The sequence below is a fragment of the Micromys minutus genome (assembly GCF_963924665.1).
Source record: "Micromys minutus genome assembly, chromosome: 7".
NCBI classification, from domain to species: domain Eukaryota; kingdom Metazoa; phylum Chordata; class Mammalia; order Rodentia; family Muridae; genus Micromys; species Micromys minutus.
This window is the reverse complement of record NC_137976.1, coordinates 1,181,948-1,202,883: the sequence shown is the minus strand read 5'-3', so window position 1 is coordinate 1,202,883 and position 20,936 is coordinate 1,181,948. Positions and strand designations below refer to the sequence as shown.

General features: G+C 43.5%; 1 protein-coding gene across 2 annotated transcripts in view; it reads right to left on the bottom strand.

Moving 5' to 3' along the window:
* DSCAM (DS cell adhesion molecule) overlaps positions 1–20,936 on the bottom strand; it is a gene marked incomplete at both ends in the record, with an annotated part of 537,449 nt that overhangs the window by 158,907 nt on the left and 357,606 nt on the right. For both annotated transcript variants that reach the window (XM_080919460.1, XM_080919459.1), the window contains one exon: positions 14,766–14,939. In XM_080919460.1, the coding sequence (XP_080775586.1) occupies positions 14,766–14,939 (174 nt within the window). The remainder of the gene's footprint in view (positions 1–14,765; positions 14,940–20,936) is intronic.

The window sequence follows — 20,936 nt, the reverse complement described above, 5'->3', positions numbered from 1 at the left end:
AGGCTGTGAACAAGTCACAGACCTTGGGTGCTGTCCTGAAGTCAGAGGCATGGTGCACAAAAGCAGCATTTATAGAAAGTGAGATATGAGATCGGGGAGGTGAGACTAGTCAGAACCCATGAAGTACATACATGGGCAAAACTGCTCAAGTCCAAAGAGAACTAATTTAAAATAAGTAAGCAAGCTCAGCGCTGCTGTGATTGCTTGCAGGAGGGCTAGATTGTGCCCTGACATTCTTCTGCTCCTCACTGTTGTTTGGCATCAGGAGAATTGATCAGGCATTAGGAGTCTACAGGAAAAGAGATCTGTGTGGCTGTGAGACTTATGCCCTGCCCCACCACTATCATTCCTGTCCATATGTTCAAAGGCATCATGCGGCTACAGCAGTGGCTCAGCTGCTAGAACACAGCTGTGGGGGAAACTCAGCAGAGGGTTACCCTAGCAACCATCAGTGATATTGATTGGCATGCATGTCATGGGTGCTACCACTGCTTATTGCAATGATGATACAAAGTCCCAAGTCCTCAAATCAAGGCTGCATGGATGGGTTGAAGTCATGGATGTTACTGAAGCCCCGAAGTGGAAGGACTTCATTCCTAAGGAGAGTGAGCCTTGTATTGGGAACACTGCCATGCTATTAGGTATTGACTTCACTCCTGTCCTCCCCAGCTCCCCCAGAGTAGTAGGCAGTTAGCCTGAGGCTTTTGAAACCCAGCTACACAGTTCTCTGTGACTACAATTCTGTTCACTGGGGGATGTTTCACCTGTACTACTCTTTATCTGTCCTTGCCCTTTTTCCTATACTCCCCACCTGTACCTCCCCCTACATGCACCCCCTCCCACCTGCACCCTGTCCCACCTGCACCCTGTCCCACCTGCACCCTGTCCCACCTGCACATCTAGCTACACCTCCCCCATCGGCACCTCCCCCCACCTGTACTCCCTCCCACCTGTATCCCCCACACCTGCACCTGTTCCTACCTGCATCCATTCCATTCTGTTTCTCCCCACCCTCCTTCTAGAGTAATAGACCCACATGGGGTGCAACAAGGGCTTGCACAGGAGCTTCAGTTACAAGCATCTTTTCTCTCTTGCTTTTAGAGTTGCTGCTGGCAGTCAGGGCAGATGGAGTACATGGGGCTTAATCTTCTCTTTGATTTGATCTCAGCTACTACCATACTAGACTCCTCAGTCTGGTCGGAAGGCAGACTGCTGCTTCTCATCTTTCTGCAGGGGCAGGGCCCAGAGGCTTCTATGCTACAGAGAGGGAGGAATAGGAGTAGTTGGTGAAGAGCAACCCTAGTGTTCTGGTGAGCTCCAGGTTCTTGTTGCCTAGGGTCATCAGAAAGTGTCCAGAGGCCAGAAGGAGCATAGAGAGAACCCCAAACTTTCATCAGGGCAGCAGGTGCCACAGTAAAAATGGCCCCTGGGGAGCAGCATACTGGCATGTCCCTGGTGGTTCAGCACCTGTGTGGGGAGAAGCACCTGATAGTGGAAGCAGGAGCCAAATCTCCTTTGGAGGAAAGAGGAAAGAGCCCTTGGTGTGCAGAGACTGGATGCGAAAAGAAGATTAAAAGTTAAAGTGGCAGGTCCTGGAACACTGAGGAGCTCTGAGAAACACCAAGAAGCACGGAGGAGCACCGAAGAAATGGAGGAGCATCAAGGAGCACTGAGGAGCACTGGGGAGCACTGAGGAGCACTGAGGAGCACTGAGGAAATGGAGGAAGTGGGCGTCTGTTTGACAACCAAGCAAGACAGATTGGAGGAGGGTTGGGACTGAACCCATGATAGCTGACAGACAGAAGGCACCCTGTCTTTTCTGTGTCCTTCTAGTGCAGCTAATTGTAGCCAACTGAACTGGAAGAAAGATGGCTTCTAACAGGAAGCTTCCACTTAGGATACCAGCCTAGACCACTTCTGGGGCAAAGAATGGGAAAAAACCAATCAAGAGCAGCTGCTAGAGCTTGGTGTCTGTGACAGGATTCATCCACTCCTAACTCGCGAGTGCATGGTGCCTGGAAAACACACGGCCTTCTCTTCAGGAGAGTCCACAGAGTCACACTGGCTTATCTCATGATAGCCCTAAGATTGAACCAATCTGAACAGACATACTGTGTGCTTGTTGAGGTCTGGATACAACCTTGGATTTCAGCCCTTACATATGTGTGTGTATGTGTGTGTGTCTGTCTGTCCATGTGCTGTGTGTGTGTATATGTGTGTATGTGTATATGTATATGCTCATGTATGTGTGTGCATGTTCTCATGTGTATGTATGTGTGTGTGTACATTTGTCCATGTGCCTTAGAGTGTTCTGTCACAGTGTGCTTTCGGCGTTTTGAGTACAACCTTGGATTTTAGCCCTTACATATGTGTGTGTATGTCTGTGGATGTATGTGTGTATGTGTTTGTCTGTGCATGTGTGTTTGTGAATGTATGTGTGTATATATCTGTATGTGCATATGTGTGTTTGTATATGCATGTGTGTGTGTGTGTGTGTGTGTGTGTGTGTGTGTGTGTAAAACTAGTGTAACAAGCTACCCAGCCCTTCAGCTTCTGGGGATTTTCTCATCTCTGTTTCCCATCTTGTCTTAGAAGCATCTAGACTACAAGGTGAGATGGAAAACATAAACTATTTTCACACAGACTTGGGGGACAGAAGCAGTGGATCCCTGAAGCCAGAGCAGAGCAGGAAGACTGCTGGTCTGGTGTGTAGCTCCATCCACATAGCCTCTTATCTGAAAGGGATAGTGGGATAATTTGACAGTTGTTGAGCACAGTTCTATGGGAAGAAGTCTCCATCCTGTCACCATGGAAGAATTGTTTAAAAGAGATAAGAACTTTCTGGAGCTTTAAGCTCCATCACATTTACCTTGAAAATTCCACAGTGACTGTGGCCTTTAAGTCTGTGACGATGGTATAGGTACCTGGTTGGCTCACACTCTTGGTGTTGTGGCCTGCAGCCTAACCTGGAGATCTGAGGGTTTGTGGGCTCTGTGGCAAGCTTGGTCCCTACCACACCTTACTCTACCACATCTTCCTGCATGCCTGGAAAAAAGAACACTGAGGGAAGGAGCTTTGCTGTTTTAAAGAGAAATCAAGGGCATGGATTCAGTTATGAGAAAAAGGAGAGGCTTTTGCCTTTAAGCAGCAACCAAAAAGGCCATGAAGACAGAGCAGGCGTGCGGTCCGCGTGGAAAGCTGGAAATAAATGTCACAAGCAAGGCTGATGTATCATCAGTGGTCCACTGTAATTGCTCTAAGATTGCAACACTTACAGTGGATGTGAACACTTTTGATTGATGGCTGCTAACGCCATGTAATACATGGACATTTTACATTCCCCAATGAAGAATCGACCCAGCATTTCTGAATTCCCTGATGGCTTCTCTGTGGTCTCCTTTATCTCTGCTGCTCATCAGAGAAAGGGCAACATGAGCATTAAGACACCCCTGAAGTGCCAGGCGACAACTCAGTGATGGCTGCTGAGCTGCACTGGGCTGAGGCTGACATCCCCAACCTTGCCACTAATGAGAACGTTTGAAAGATTACTGACATCTTCTGCCCACTGGAGGTTGCCGGAAGTAATTAAGCACAGCTTCCACAAAAGGGTTGCCTTGAAACGCACAGGACTTGAATGGGGAAGAGCAAGTGACTGGGCTGTGAGCTGGTGCTGCCTGGGTTTCCAAGTCCTACCCCAGTGAGTTTTCCCCCATGTCAGGCCAGCTCTAGGATTTATAAAACCATGGCATGTGCCCTCACTTTACACCTAGCTACACTGCGGGGAGCCCTGTGTGGGTTGCTAGGCTCCTGAGCTGCTTGGTCTGCAGGAAGCTGCTCATCCTCTCTCCCATCACCAGGGGAGCAGGCCATAGGATGCTCTACTGCTGAGACCTTGTAAAGGACCAGATGCACAATGGCAGAACTGTGTATTCCTGCATGTGGTGCCGACCACTAAAGGCATATGGTAGAGTGATACTTTATGTTATGGAAACACTCAGCAGATACAGAGAGGCCTGACTTGGGTGGGCTGTAAGACAGTATGTAGATGTTTCCAGTTAAGGAGGAAACACACACACACACACACACACACACACACACACATGTGCGCACACTGAAGATCACAGTCTTTGAAGATGAGTTTGTAAATTTGGGGGGCAAGGCAGTTCCTAGCATCTCATGTTTCTTCCCATGCGAGTCCACCCTCATGTTGGAGTTCTCTTTGCCTCTGTCTCTTGTATTAGATAATTCTTTGCATTATTATCATGAGATGTTTTTGAAAGGCTGATGGTATAAAGAACAGGTGATTAGCTCACAGGGCTTTAGATTCTGTGTGCATGCGAGGGGCACCACACAGAGGGCACAGCCATCTAATTCCATGCCCCTTAACTTGGGGACTGTGTAGCAAGAAGTTTGAGGTTTCCTTATCAAATAAGTCACATGTATTTGGTCATGTGATTCAGTAAGTGTGTATCTGGCATTTATCCTGGTTTCCTGGATATAGTTTCAAAATCCTCTGGAACTCCGAGATTTTTTTTTTTTTTTTTTTTTTTTTTTTTGCACCTTTGTTATCCCTAATAGCCCCTTTCAGCCATATCTGAGTTTGTGCTGTTGACAGGTTCATGATAGGACCACCTAGTTTTTAGGATGGGTTATCCATCCCAGAAAGAACAAGTCTGTGATTAGAGGGTTGAATGTTCAGCCCCACCCAGCCTTAATATCTGGGAATAGTGGCAGATGACATTCAAGTTCACACACATGACTGATGATTTATAAGATCATAGTTCTGGAACTTAGATAAAAGCTTTGAACAGGAAGACTCGGGGAGCTTCCTGGTTGGCAGTGTTAACAATATCTGCTCAGATAAAATCTTCCATTTTGGAGGGAGGCTTGTTGCAGTAACCTCTCTAACCCAAATAAGCCCATGCAAGGTAAACACGATACAATTAATATGAATACAAGCTGCACACCAAGATTGGGCAGATCTACCACTACACTACTCTATTCCCCAGCTATGAGTCTGTTATAACTTGTGGTTCTCCAGGCCACAAGCTTCAGCTCCATCTTCCCTCCACTTCCTCTTCTTCCATCTGCAACAGAGGCTGCTTAACGTAAACATTCAGCATGTTCTAAGTGGTAGTGAAACATTCTATCCTGCAGGGAAGCTTGTTAAGCTCAGAAAATCAACAGTATTTCCAGGAAGTCCCTGAAACTGACCAGATTCACACAGTCTGACAAGTTCAGCTGACTATGAGAGACTCGGATCACCTGAGCTGCCTAGGAAAAGCCTTTCTACCTTGCTGAGGTGCTGACAAGCTATTCAGTGTGCTCCATGTTCCAAGCTCTCCTAACGATTGTTCATACAGAGGTGGACTTTGTTGAGGTCTTTGAGTGACTTCTGCTCTGTACGTAACCCTTTACCCATATTTCTGTAAGTAACCCTAATAAGCTCATTGGTTCACCAAGTTGGACTTGGGTGGTTTTTATGTTTGTTTGTTTGGTTTGGTTTTTTGTTTGTTTGTTTTTTTTGTTTTGTGGCTAGTTGCCTATCTGTGTTGAGTAGAAATTTATTCCTGACAATCCAGGAACAGTGCCACACAACAGATAACCATATTGATGTTCTGGGATAGGGACATACCCAAATCTGTAAGCATAGAAGCTCCCGAAACTTTGAGCTTAGGAACCTTCTAGATGTCACATGTTCTCATGTATCTGTCTGCTCCTTTGGATTCTCTTTATTGGTGTCACTAAGTTCCATAAGTGTTCTAACAAATTATCAAACACAAAGAGGTTGTGTGACCTTTAGCTGGGAGCTGGCCAGGCAGAAGGGGAGGCCATCTGAGAACTCCAATTACTGCTGGTGTCTGAAGTGAGGGCAGTCTTACTGGGACCTGATGCTGACTCCAGATTGTTAGTGTCGGAGTAGAACTGAATCATAGGGTACTGCGGGCGTATAGAATGGTGTTTGGATGTAACACCATTTGTCAGATAGAGGGCTTTGATGGTTAGTAAGCATTAGAGAAATGGCCAGAGCCAAGGTGAATAAAAGATTCTTTGTCCCCTACTGTCTTCTCATATCACCCTAACATAATAGGAGCAAGCAGTCCTGAATAAAAGGACTGGATGCTCCAGGCCAGGGAGGGCAGAATATCACAATTTAAATTGGACTGACCATTGTGAGGGGCTAGAAGATAGCTCAGAGCACATTTGAAGTCAGTGACAGGACAAAGCAGTACAAGAACCAGACTTTTCAGTAAGTTTGATGTGTAAGAGTTTCTCTGTACTGATATCAAGGGTGTTGAATGTTTGCTTTATTCAAAGACCTTCAGCTGATGAGGTCTCTTTCATTTATGGAGGGCAAAAAAATATACTTTGTTCATCAGCTACCAACTTAAATGCTAATCAAATCCATAATAGACCTTCATAGTGTCATTAAGGATGGACCCTGAGGTAACACGCCTCGCAAGTGACACACAAGAGACCCAGAAGTGGTGTAGCCTATGAGGCAGGAAGTGATACTCACTAATGGTGCTGATCTGTTCACAGAAAGTATGGAAGTGAAGGAGATCTAATATCCACATCCCAAAGCTTCCTTGTAGTTTCAGCTGCCTCTCCTTCCAGTATGGCACACACTGGCTGGAATATGCTAGTTTTCCTTCTTCAGGGTAGCTGTTTACAAAGGGCATGAATGCATGACATGGTCTCTAGGATTAATGGATATAAGATCAGGTACAAATGATATCTAGTCATGGACTAAACACTGCACACCTAGCATAAAGACTGAGATGGAGATGTGTGCATTTATCTAGGAAGATAAGTAGGAGGAACCATCCATCTCCTGTTCTGTGGAGTGAAGAGTCTCCCTTTCAGGTGTGCTCCCATCATAGAGATGCTCCCACCATAGAGGTGCTCCCACCATAGGTGTGTTCCCACCAAGGTGACACACTGAAGACCCTCTCTTTCAGGTGTGTTCCCATCATATAGGTGCTCCCACTATAATAGATGTGCTCCCATCACAATGACATTTGCCATGGTGTGATAAAGTTTGGGACTCATAAACAGAGCCACCACCTTAGTGTTTGGACTTTCAACTTCCAAAACCATGACCTGACAAGGCTTATAAGCAGCTAGGCATTGAGCATTTCATTATGGAACACAAAATAAACTAGCAATTCAAAGATGAAAATTAGAACCACCAAGTACATTTTAGCTTGTAGCTGTTTCTACAGTGTAGACAAATGTCTCCAATGTAAAACCCCATGTAGGTCTTCAGGTTTTTAATATAACATAATGATCATGTAAATACACCATTCTTTGGTATGAAATGAGCTATAAATCAACTCATCAGCTTTGTAATGTTCTTCTTGGCCTATAAATATATGGGCTATTCTCTACTACTGTTGGTTTTACCATCAATAGCTGAGAGGCAAGACAAACATGTGGACATCATCTTGTCTTCTGAAATTCACTGGATCTACGGTGTGGGAATCTAGATAAACAGAGCCTGCATGTGCTGAGTTCTACCATCCCCTCCCTTGCCTCTGCCATTCTGTTCAGCCATGTCTGAACTGTAAAGAGCAGATGGCTGGTTCCTGCCCTGATGGCCTCGGACATCTCACCATGACTTGCCCTGCATTACAAAAGCTCGTCAGCAAATGTGCTCTGGGGATGCTGATTTTGAATATGTCCTAACAGGCAATCCTGATTATTCCTACAGAGGGTCACACCTGGGTGTCCTCAAGGGAGAGAGTCACAGCCTGAGTCTGTGCTCGACTCCAAATGTATTATCAGTGGCGGCTCTCCAAGTTCACCTTTGCAGGAGTGTATTGGTATGCTCACAAGGCCCACCACAGAGCAGATGATTAGACAGCTTTCTTTTTTTCAGCTGAATCTACAGAATAAAACTGGCTCAGTGGCCTTTGAGAGTGAGCTGGATACAGAACTGGCCTGCTACAGTCATAAGTAAAAGCATCCTTTCTAGGATGAACTAAGCTCAAATTAGAGAAGTGATTGTAAAGATTAAAAGAAGCAGGAATATAGAAGACTGACCCTGGCATCCACGAGCTTGCTAGGGAACACCACGAGCTACATCATCAGCATCAAACAAGAGCAGTTCCCTCCTTCTACCAGCACAACCTGCTGAAAATTCCAATCTTAGGACTGGAAAATGGCTGCCAGGCTAGAGTCAAGCAGGCAAAGCAGCGGCAGCCACTCAGGACAGCTGGGAAGCAGCTGCCTGGGCACACCTATGCCTTGTTTGAAGGTTTTCACATTATTGCCTGTGTTCAGACACAAAGATGAAAGGGCCTTCTTTTGAACTGTTTCAGCTACACAAAAAAGAGGACAAGACATGAAAACATTGTCAAATGGCATAAAATTAAATTATCTGAGAGAAATTAATGAACATTAGCTAAACTTCAGACAGAGCAAACTGTATCTCTTAGGGGGACATCAAGAACACCAGGGAAGAGGGAGGGAAGATTCATGTTTCGCATCAATTTCAAATAACCTTAAAGGCAAGAACATTAGTAAAGAACAGAGGTGAAAACAGCATATCTCAGCATGGCTTTAACATAAAAATGCAAGTATTTGAAATGACGTGATTCTGACACAGAATTAAAAAAAACAAAAACAAGAAGTTTCCAGGGTGAGCTCAGTGGGTAAAGGTACTGGCCACGTGCAAACCCTGTGACCTTAGCTGGGTCATGGGGAGCCACATACAATGGATGGCCAGAACCATCTCCCAAATATTTGTCTCCCCTCTACATGTTTCATAGCATGTAAGAACCTCTTCATTTCCCATCATGCACACACACACTAATAATACTTTTTCAATAAGAGTCTACACGAATGCTTTGGTTATGAATGTAGCGACTTCCACCAATGAAGGGAGGGCCATAGCTCTCTTGCTCTCCTGCCAGAGCATGCCTGCCATCATAACTCATGAGCATACGGGTAATTTTTCCCATTTTACAGGTGAACAGCATGGAGGTCTTGAGGGGCTATCACCAAGTCCACACAAGTTTCTCGTAGGCAGAACTGGGGAGTGAGACCAGATAATCTAACTGCAAACCCTCAAAGTATTAAGAACTGTTACAATCCATATCAGAACCAGCTAACTGTAACCATCCTGAAAATTATATCATGAAATAGGTCTATGGAAGCACAGTTTACAAAGACAACACAGTGGGGTTTGCATATTTACAGAGTTGGGCAACCCTTCCTGCTAAATCTAGAATATTCCTATTACCTGGACTAATCTAAGCAGGGACATCTGCTCTGTGGTGATCTGAGGGTTCCAGTAAGCAAGAAGGCCATCTAAGAACAGATGGGTGTCTGTGTGGAAGAGAAAAATGGGTTAGCTTATTTCCAGTCTAACACACCCATGAAGGCATGGTGAACTTCAAAAGTGGGACTGAGAATTGTGAAGACCCCAGGGTTCGTTTGGTAGAAGTCGGAGACCTGGTCTGAACACAGATGTGCACACCCAGGAATATATATATATATATATATATATATATATATATATATATATATATATATATGCTAGTCAGTATCTTGTCAGCTTGACACAGGCTGGGTCCTCTGGGAAGAGAGCACCTCAATTAAGAAAATGACACTGTAAGATTGATATGTAAGCACGTCTATGGAATTTTTTTTAACTCAATTATAATTGTGAGAGGGCCTAGCCTACTGTGGGCAGTGCCACTGCTGGAAATGAGGCCCTGGCTTGCATACAGAAAGTAAACTGAGCAAGCCATGGAGAGCACGCAGCATCCCTTCATGGCTTCTGCCCTGCTTTCCCACTGTGATTGGGTTGTATCAGCCAAAAAAACCCTTCCCTCTCCCAAAAGTTGCTTCTGGTCAGATTTCTGTTATAGTGACAGAAAAGGAAGGGGAGCATCATACACTCTGGCATTTCTGAGTTCTGCCCAGGCTGAACATGAGGTAGGGAATTGGCAGGTCAGGCTATACTGTGGCCTGTGGGTTGTTCTGGGGCTACTGGCTTCATCAGATTCCAAGGGTAATTGTCTCTCCAGGGATGCTCCTACCCCTGTCTGATAAGTGATGCTCTTTCATGCTGCATGAGGGGATCAGAAGAGACTGAAGCAGAGCAGCAAAGTAAGAGCTGCATGCTCTGTGTGAAATTCTGCAATCAGTGTTCCTTGAAAGATACAGTCAGCTGCAGGACTCTGGAGGGGACAGGAGCAATTTTGGCACCCGAGGGAAACATTGGAGTGACATTCGTTTGAGAGCCTAGTAGTTTGGGAAGTTATTTTCTTAGGGAAAAAAATATCACATTCCTAAAATTACAAACATCATTTGATATGGTAGAAGAGGCTCGGTCTGAACACCTGGCTTGCTTTTTCGCATTCGCTGCCCATGGGGTTAGAGGTAGTGAAGACCAGAGCCCAGGCTTGATCAGTCACAGGGCCTGCTGTTTCTGTCTTTGCCACCAAGGCTCTTCTGGTGTTTGATTTCCTTTCCTGGGAGGATTTTTGGTACAAGATAAATTAAAACTGAGATGGCATTGTAGACTTGGCAGCAGGAATACCAGCTGAGTTGGAAGGCTTTGCACAGATCAATCTTCTATTCTGTTGATTGCTTTTCCTGACAGTTCCCTATGGTCTGCCTGCTATCTGCCAGCAGCACCTTGTGCCTGCCTGCTTCCAAACAAAGGAGGGCTGCTGTGGTTGTATTTGTTGCTAAAATGCCCTCTTCTCTGACACGAGTCTCTGAAAGCAATGAGCAAACTGGACAGAACACGAGTTAGTGCTTATCCCAAATTCCCTGCAATAACCCCAATAACCCCCAGTAGCATGTATATGTTTTGCAAATGTGTTTGAAGCTTGACTACAACACTGTTCTGGGAGCCCAGCATTTGCCTCTGAGAAGCCACCTCTATCCCTGCACACCACCCAAGAAGTGATAAGCTCATTTGGTGTTTAGAAATATGTGCAACCCTTATACAATAAGGCCAATTAACTAAAATATATAAAGAGCTTGAAAAATCAATAATCCCCTAATTATCTAATCATTATCTAATACATTATTAAATAAGTAAACAATGATTTTTTAAGACAAAAAAAAATAGTAACAAATGCACAAAGAACATTCCCCCAGCCATCAGGGAAATGCCATTTAGATTGGCTTTATCTGACCCTAGACATGACAGCATGCTTCATGAAAGCCAATGACAACAAGTGCTGGTGAGAAGTTGTGGGAAAGGAGTCTTCATATAAGGCTAGGGAGGGTACAAACTAGTGCACCACTATGGAGATCTGTGTGTGGGGGGTCCTTCTAAAAACTAAGGACAGACACTTAAATGACCCAGCTGTACCTCTCCTGGGAGTGTGCCCAAAGGAGTAAGAGCTAGCATTCCATGAGATACCTCTCATTTATACTTGTTACAGTCACTACATCCCAGCTATGGACCCAACCTTGGGTCCATCAAGAGGTGAATGGATGAAGGATATGTAAAACACACACACACACACACACACACACACACACACACACACACACACACACACACGAAAGTTAAATTGGGCTGCTTGAATCGTTGAGAAGGGGAAGAGAGTTAGTGGCCAGGAGGATGGGATAGGTTAATTGGTATGGAATATGGTTAAAGCACATGCAACACTTGAATTAATTGTCAAAATGAAGCCCGTCGCTTTGTATAATAATTAAACATTAAGTAAAATAATGGAAAACTGAGTATACTTGGAAGCTTTGTTTGCAGCCATGCAATCTCCTTAATATTCATTTTTCTCTCATTTGAAAGTCTGTACATATAGAGCAACCTATGGTTCCATCTGCATATTTAGCAGAGGATGGCCTTGTTGGGCATCAATGGGAGGAGAAGCCCTTAGTGCTGTGAAGGCTAGATGCCCCAGTGTAGGGGAATGCCAGGGTGGGGAGGTGGGGAGGTGGGGAGGTGGGGAGGTGAGAAGGTGTGGATGGGAGGGTGGGGGAGCATTCTCATAGAAGCAGGGGGAAGGGTGATGGGATAGGGGGTTTCTGGGGGGAAAACAGGGAAAGGGGATAGCATTTGAAATTTAAATAAAGAAAATGTCTAATAAAATAAAATTGAGAGAGAGAGAGAAAGAAAGGAAGGAAGGAAGGAAGGAAGGAAGGAAGGAAGGAAGGAAGGAAGGAAGGAATGAAGACAGACCATCTCTGGATACTCGACTTCTTCTTCAAGGGTAGAAGAGGCTAGACAAGAGTCTGGAGGTATTACCTAGAGTTGACGATTGGGTCAGGTCATAGAACCATGTAAATGCCTCCCTCTTCTTTCCTACTCCCGTGCTATGCCATTTACATATCTAATTCTAGAATATTTTCTTGAAAGCTCCTTTTCTAAGGGCTCACATGTTTTCTTTATCTCAACAGCCCAAGATCATGTTGTTTTATAAACACACTGATTATATGGTTCCAGAGACCCTGGGACTTGGCTGGTTCTAAGCATGCTTATAGCCAACCTCTAACTCCCACCTCCCCCGGAATCACTCTTGTTTTGGTCTATGAATTGTGTGCATCTTTTTTTCCCTCCTTTCCTTTCTCCCTGTGGTACCCTTCCCTAGCCTCAAAACCTCTGCTTCTTAGACTCTCACATTCTTCAACATCAACTTTCAGCGGAGCAGGACTGTACTCCATAGCTCTATTATGACTTAGCTCCAGCTTCTAAGCCATGAATTAGGAGACTTATTAACAACAGACAATTATTCCCTCTGTTGTCTGTAGGCTGCAAATCTCAGATCAAGGCCTGGTTGGGTCTGGGTTCCAGGGAGGGCTCTCTCTCTTCTGCTGTGGAAGCTGCCTAACTTGAACTATTAGGACCTGCTCTCGTACTTACTCACCTTGTGAAGCCTTGCCTTCTAACACCATAGTAGTGAGGACTAAGATTTGACACTTACATACTAGTAAGGATGAACGTTGGGTACCCAGATGGTACATAGAAATCACAGAGAGTGGCAAGTATGCCTCGGCCTATGACCTACTCTAAGGGGTCTGCTGCAACCCCTGTACTATTTGCTGCTCAGGGGTTAAACACACATTCCCACTGCCCCCAGAGTGAGGGACTCAAGAGGAGAAGACACCGTTTTTCTGTCCTTCCACTTAGCTGCTAGCACCTACCACATGGCTATGTGAGGAGAGGACGTGGGGGGTGGGAATCTGCAAATTCTGTGCTTAACAGTTTTCCTATTCTTGAAGGTCTTTTAGGAAGCTGAAGTTCTGCCTCTCCTGCCACCAGCATAAACATGGCACACATTCCTCACTACCTCAGAAAGCTAGTTACTCTTCCATACTACTCCCCAGTCTAAAGCACAGTTATTTCACACACAAGGACAAACCCACGGCCAACTGATGTTATGTACTCCATAAGACCTTTTGCTGCTAGGTCTTGACAGACTTTTTTTAGAACAGAAAAAAAAAATGATGTTATGAATTAATGAAATACCTTACAAACATTATTTTCACTATGCGAAGACAAACTGGTGTCAACATGGCTTCTGGATCTTAGTTACTTGAGTAGCTCAGAAACATACACTTAAAAAAAAATTACCAATCTAAAAATTGTTGATTTCACAGTTTGTCTTTAGGTTCTTTGACGTTGAGTTCCTCCAGGATACAGAATCAGGAAGTTCAAAGATTATGCATTAGCTAGGTGCAAACTATATTTCAGAGCAACTTCATTTTAGAACTGTAGTACGCTTTTCCACTTAAAGATTAGAAAATAGCTTGATATTCCTATTTTTTCTGGCATAATAATGGACTAAAATAGATTCTTAGTGCATAGGTAGATACTGATCCATATGACAAGTTTTGAATTGCACACACAAATGGACACACATATACTTTAAAAATGGAGTCCTTGAAACAGATGTGATGTCTTAAATATCTGTAACAACCTTAAATCTCTTTAAACTGGGGGAAGTCTGGATAAAGCCTTGTTGCTAGGAGGAAACCAAAGCTTATCTAGTAGGAAACTAATCATAAGTGGACATGAGCCATGTATAGCTGTACAATCATTTGTTCATAAGCATTACTCGGGGACAGGTGATCCACTCAGTATTCTTGAGTGTTCAGTGACCAATGTGTAGAAAAGACTTCACAGTGAAGAGCCCTCTCCCACCTACCCTTCAACAGCACAGACCCTAAGTTAGCACCCTTGTGGAAGGGTGAGCACTGGGGTTGGGGCGAGTGTGTGTACCACAGCATGCATGTGAAAATCAAAGAGTAGCTTGCAGGAGTTGACCTTTGATCCTCTCTTTCCACCATGTGGGTTCTGGGGATTGAACTCAGGTTGTCAGGTTTGGAACAGAGTGCCTTTGGTAATGACTACTTTATAGAGGAAATTTATGACCCAGACAGTTTTCAGTGAATTACATAAAACAGGCTTTCAATAAGAATATCTACAGGGCCATGAGCTGGATTCTTTCACAGTGAGATGAATGTATGGAAGAGGAGGTGTTAAGGCTCACTGATCAATTAGGGTGTCAGAACCTGAGATTAGTGACCTAGGGAACAAGCTCAAGAACAATTCCCTTCTATACCCAGGGTGTGGGGAGCCCCAGATGGCTGCTCACAATTGGCTGGCCATTTCCCATTCTTTCAAAAAGCATTTCCAATGCTAAACACTGGAAACATCAACTACATCCAAACTTTTGTTTTGTTTTGATCTGAGACAGGTATGCATTGCACCAACTGAAGACCTTGCACCCCAAAGACCTTCACAGGTAAAACAAAGCGTTCTTCATCCTTACTTTTCACCGTGAGGTACATGGACTTGCTGACGTCTGCGCCCACATCGTTGCTGACCTTGCAGAGGTAGTAGCCACTGTCTTCTTCCACAACATGCTTGATCAAGAGTGAGCCATTACTCAGGACCTGGATTCGGCCATTCAGGGCAATTGGCTGGAACTGGGGGACCCCAGCACCTGGGAGAAAACCACAAAAAAGAACCATGATGCTGGGGAGTGATGATTCATCTTTACTGGACATGTGACTAGATTTAGAAATACCTAAGGCTTCCTAAGGGCTATGTGTATGGCACTGTTGTTCTATAGACTAGATTGAACACAGAGGGCAAAGGTCAGCAAGAGTGACAGCTATAGGGGCATGCCACGTCAGTACTACGATAGATCACATCTTGTCAAACTATGAGCAAAACTCAGCCTCCTTCTCTAACTTGCTGTGTATATTTGATTTCACAGTAGTAAAACAAGAGAATGGGGGCACAATAGGAATGAACACATGGATGTCAGATCAGGTTACGATACAAGGACACTGGATGCATCCCACCTGGGTACTCTCGGTACATGCCAAGTCACACCTTCTTTTCAGTAACATTAAAAGTCTTATTTGGAGTAAGCCATGCTTACTTAAAAATGACATTATCTCAGAGAACTAGATTAAGTGGTAGAGGTGCTTTTGCATAGTTTCCTCCATAAAATGCCAGATTTGATGACTGCTAAGCGGCTGATAAATTATTCAAAGAAATCATAGTTAGAACAACCCCAGAGTAGACATTGCTCATCTTGTGAACAAAGTTCCTTCTGTTCCCTGGATTTAATGTGGATGTAAACAGGGCAGTGCTCCACTGAGGACAGGATATTTCAGCCTTCACTTCCCTGCACATGTCGGAGGCTACCTCCTCAGTTTGGCTGTTACAGTGGAGACCCACAGTGCATTGTTAATATCCCTTCACTCTGAAGATGTAAGTCAGGTCATTGTGCAAAGACAACATGAAAACACTGCTCACTAGGAGTGATTTCAGGTGGATATGCTAAGACCATGGGTGTAAAATAACTCACAAGAAACATCTGGATGGAACTCTTTAGAAATGAAAGACTTGTAGGAGTAACACAGCAGAGGAAGAAGACCCTGCTGAATGTCTAGACAGTGACTTGGAATGACCTATTACATAGACCAGAAGCCTGAGGCAAGTGGAGGATGTGTCCCAGCCCTTCCAGACCTTTTCCTCTCCTCTTTTCCTAGCTCTGAAGAGGCAAAGACAGAAATGGAGGATCCCTGGGGCAGGCTGAGCAGCCAGTGCCTTGGGATTGGCCAATCCCATATTCAGGAAGAATATGCCCCTCTGGGGCAATAGGGTAGAGAAAAATTCAGAAAGATATCCATTTCTATGTGTTAGTGTGTGCCCACACATATGCACAGATACATAAATGTTGAGTAACAAAGTGAACCCTCAAATGACAGTGGTGCTGATAATGTCCTGAGATGACAGCCAAAGAACAACCCAGGCAGGACTTTAACTCGGTAAGCAGAAGGATTCTTAGTGGATAAACAAAAATCTAAACTCAGCATTCTTTAGGAATCTCATAGGGCGAGTTTCTGTTTGTCAGGAAAACCACTACTTTCCTTCTCTACTACCAATGATCAACTACCTCCAGCAAAGCACCTCCCAAGCCATCCTACACACACAGACACACACACACACACACACACACACACACACACACACACACACACGGTCACATACATACATCATACATACACACATGCATACATATGCATATACACACATACACTTACACACATACAGATACACACCACAGCTGAAAGCTGCTTTGCTTCTGCTAAGGATGAAGGAAGCCAGAAAAGGAAACTGTTTGCCTTGCTCAGCATCACAACTGTGTCTTCCTTCGAGCAAATCCCACCCAACAAGGTAAATAACAGTTGCAAAGAATTAAAATGCCACCTTAAAATGAGGTCTGAGCTTGTAGAGTCATTTTCCTTCAGCACAGGACAGAAGGAAGGGGCCATAGGTGTAAAATGGGTGGAAAAAAAGGACTGGAAAAAAAGCTGTGACCTACTTCAGTCTCCCCATTGGACCAGAATCTACTAGAAAACTATGTGACTCACCCCTCAATAAAGCAAAGAAAAGAGGAATAGGAGAAACACAACTCTACAGGAGCAGAGGAAACTACTGGGCAGCAGCTTAATAATAGCTTAATAATTTGCATAAACAGATGAGGATTCAGATAAAATATTTAAATGATTAAAAAGAAGCAAAGTAATAGAAAAGAAAATGGAGCCTTTATGTGGGTAAAGTATATTCACAAAGCTTATTAGCAGAGTGGATAGAGGAGGAAATGACTAGGTCAGCAAAATTTACCTGCAGCAAGACCAAAAGAATGAGGGGCAAATGCATGAACTCATGTGAGACTGTAAAAACTAATTGTGTAATCTGAGTAATTACAGTCTTAAAAGGAGGAAAAAGAAATGCCTATGAAACAGTTTGTCTTACTTTTATAAAAATAGTTTCTAAATCAGAAAAATTTAATACTATAATCAATCAGTTTTACTTAAAACATTTATAGAGCTCCACACTCAGCAACAGCAGGGCAGGTAAATTGCAACTGATTCTGGGTTGGTCACTGCAAGAGACAGAGTGCCTAAGTAAGGACTGATTCATATTTTGAAAGCCTAGTGGGAGGTATTGTAGCGGAGGTTGGGGTGGGAGAGAGGGTGGGTGGGGGGTGGGGTTGGGAAGTTTGTAGTTCAGGAGTGGGGAGCCCTTATGGATGGGATCAGTGCCCTTGTAAGAGTAACCCTGGGGAGCACACTTGTCCACTGTGAGGCCATAGCAAGAAGTCAGGAGTGTGAGTTCCCAGGGGGAAGCCTCATCAGAATCTGGGTTGTGGGTTGGTTCCTGACTCCAGATGCTCAGCTTCCTGAATTAATGGGAGAAAAGATTCTGAGGAATCTTGGATTGTGTAGAGCAACTTGAGTAAGTTCATCAGAAGAAACAGCCCTGTGAACTCTGAGATGAATCTCAGTGTTTTAGGATAAAAATAGCAGTGTGAGAAATACATCTGGACAAGCTCCAAACCTCCAAGGATTTGGAAACTAACAATTTGGGTTTTCTTTCCTTTCTTTTTCTTATCCTTTTTACCTTCCCTCTTCCCTTTCCCCTTCCTTCCTTCTTTCCTTCCTCCCTCCTTCCCTCCCCTCTTCTCTCTCTCTCTCTCTCTCTCTCTCTCTCTCTCTCTCTCTCTCTCTCTCTCTCTCACTGTCTGTCTTTCTTTCTTTTTTGTTAACTTATTATTGTTTCTTTGTGAATTTCTCATCATGCACCCCAATCTCGATCATCTCCCCAGCCCCTCATTCCTGCCCTTAACAGTGCATTTCTAACAATTTGTGAGTCAAAGGGAAAAAAAAAAAAAAACGATTAGAAATGTTAGAATTTTGAGTCAGATTTAATACAAAGTTACATTAAGATGTGTGGTGTGTGCCTTAAAACAACACCCTATGGTCATGTGCAACAATAACTGGCTGTATTAATACTAGAGAAGAAAAATAACAGAAACCAAGTGTTTTGCTTAAGATGATACTAAATGTAGAGCGAATACACACGTACACAAATGAGAAGAAAGAAACCATAAGGAGGAAAAGCTGAAATCGATGTGAGGAAACAGAAAAACACCAGAGAAAATCACCAGAGCTCAGCTCAAAGCTGGTCATTGGGAAGGACACAGAATCAGTCAAGAAAACAACAGAATAAGCAGAAACCACAAATGATTATAAGAAAAGACGTTGTGACTACATTTTTTAAAGGCCTGAACGTAATGAATAACTTAGCGCCAGTAAGTTTAGCAACTTCAGTTAGATAGACAAATTTCCTTAAGGAGTTATCAGCTCTCACTAATTAGTGAAAGCTATTTGCTAATTTACCTACACTTATTTTAAACACGAGAACTCTGAATGTTGCTTCATAGTAATTCAGTTAAAAATGAATGGAGCATCCTCACCCCCCCCCCCCTTTTCTGTGAGTGGTTCTAATCCTACCATCTGGAGAGATAACACCCTTCAAATTTTCTAGACTCACAGAAATCCATCCCTGTTTTCGCACAAAAGGAATTTAGGGTTCAGTTACAGAGAAGCTGTGCAGGTGCTAATGTCTAGCAAACAGTTATTAGTACAGTGATGCTTACTTCTTGCCCTCTCCCCTTGTCTCTCCCCCTCCCATTTCTCTTTCCTTGGATGGAAATGGACATGTTGAAAGTCTGCCATGGCAAGAGCTGTCTCATGGCAAAGCTCTGGTAGGAAGGCACAGAAGGACAACTCTAACCAATCATCAGTGACAAACTATATCCTGCCTATCAAGACATGAGGCACCATGAAAGACCTTGGTGTATAACTGTGACCCCCACCTAACACTCAATGGTGCTGGTAGAGGGCCTAATCCGGGGATGTCAGCTAGGCCTATATTCCTGACCTAAACCTGTGGGAGGATAAGAACCTTTTAGGAATTACAGGACTCGCTTGAGGGAGACAGTGAAAAGTTCGTTCACGGGGCAGAGTGATGGCTGATGCTCCTGAAATGTAGCTCAATGCATAGTGGGCATGCAGTCTTGTTGTGTTGATGTTTTAATTGTGCTATTATTAATAATATTATTATTATTTAATTGTCCTGGTGATTATTTGAGCTTGTTTTAGGGCCAATGTTATCAACAAATTGACTTCACACATAAGATGTGGAGCAATACACCATCTTTATGGCTAACCTGTGGAGTGACATTCTGAATCAAAAAGGGTGAGTATATATCATTAAATTGCTCAGGATGAAATGATCTGCTTTTACTTCTGTGAGTGCTGAGCAGTTTTACTTTAACACATGTGCACTATTAAAGCTCTCAATCTTTGCTAATGTGATGCTATGTTATTTCAACAGGCATCTCTCTAATTTCCGCTCATAGGTGATTTTGAGCAGTGTTTTTAATAAATTATTCAGCAACCTTGACTTACAGTGTGCAAACAATCTCTTCATGTCTTTTGCTCATTTTCTGCCATACTTTTGTCTTAACATTCCAAAGTACTTCAGGATTTAAAAAAAGAAAAGCCACATTCTTTTTTCACAAATTTTATTTTTGATTCTTATTTTAATAAGAGTTTGGTGGTGAATATTGTTCCCCTTTCATGCATGGAGATGTAAATTTTCTATGAAAGTCTATTGCATTGTAAGGTATTTGGTTTTATAAGTTATAGTGTATAGAGAATGTGTTTCTTTGTAAAAGAATAAAAGATTCTATTGAAACTTAAAAACAAGAGCATAAGCAGCACCAGCTTTTAATCCCAGTACTTTGGAGGAATAGGCAGGTGGTTCTGTGTGAGTTTCCCGAGCGTGTGTGTGTGTGTGTGTGTGTGTGTGTGTGTGTGTGTAAGAATGAGAGAGAGAGTGTGTGTGTGAGTGTGTGTATGTGTGTGTGTGAGAGATAGAGAGTGTGAGTGTGTGTGTATGTGTGTGTGTATGTGTGTGAGTGTGTATGTGTGAGTGTGTGTGTGTATGTGAATGTGTGTAGGTGTGTGAGTGTGTGAGTGTGTGTGTGAGTGTGTGTGTGAGTGTGTGTGTGTGTATGTGAGTGTGTGTGTGAGTGTGTATGTGTGAGTGTGTGAGTGTGTGTGTATGTGAGTGTGTGTGTAGGTGTGTGAGTGTGTATGTGTGAGTGTGTGAGTGTGTGTGTGTATGTGAGTGTGTGTGTGAGTGTTGTGTGTGTGTGAGTGTGTGTGTATGTGTGTGTGATATTGGGGTATATACACACATGTTTACACATATATATACACAAAGAAACATACATATACATATGCACATATGCATACACACCTACATATACACATACACACATATACTTATACATACACACACACACACACACACACACACACACACACACACCAGGCTCACAATTAAGATATCTCAAAGAGGTATGGATTTTTTAAAGTACATAAGACCTGGTTTTAAAAATTCTGAAAGTATAGTGAAATTCTTGTTGGCTTGGAGAAAGGCAGAAGGTCGTTGATAACAAAGACGAATGCTTTTTACTGTCATCAAAGAATCTTCACTGGAAAAAAGCACTTTAAGCAGTGGAGATGATCATAAGGAAGAATTAAAAAGTAAAATGTACAATACCGCT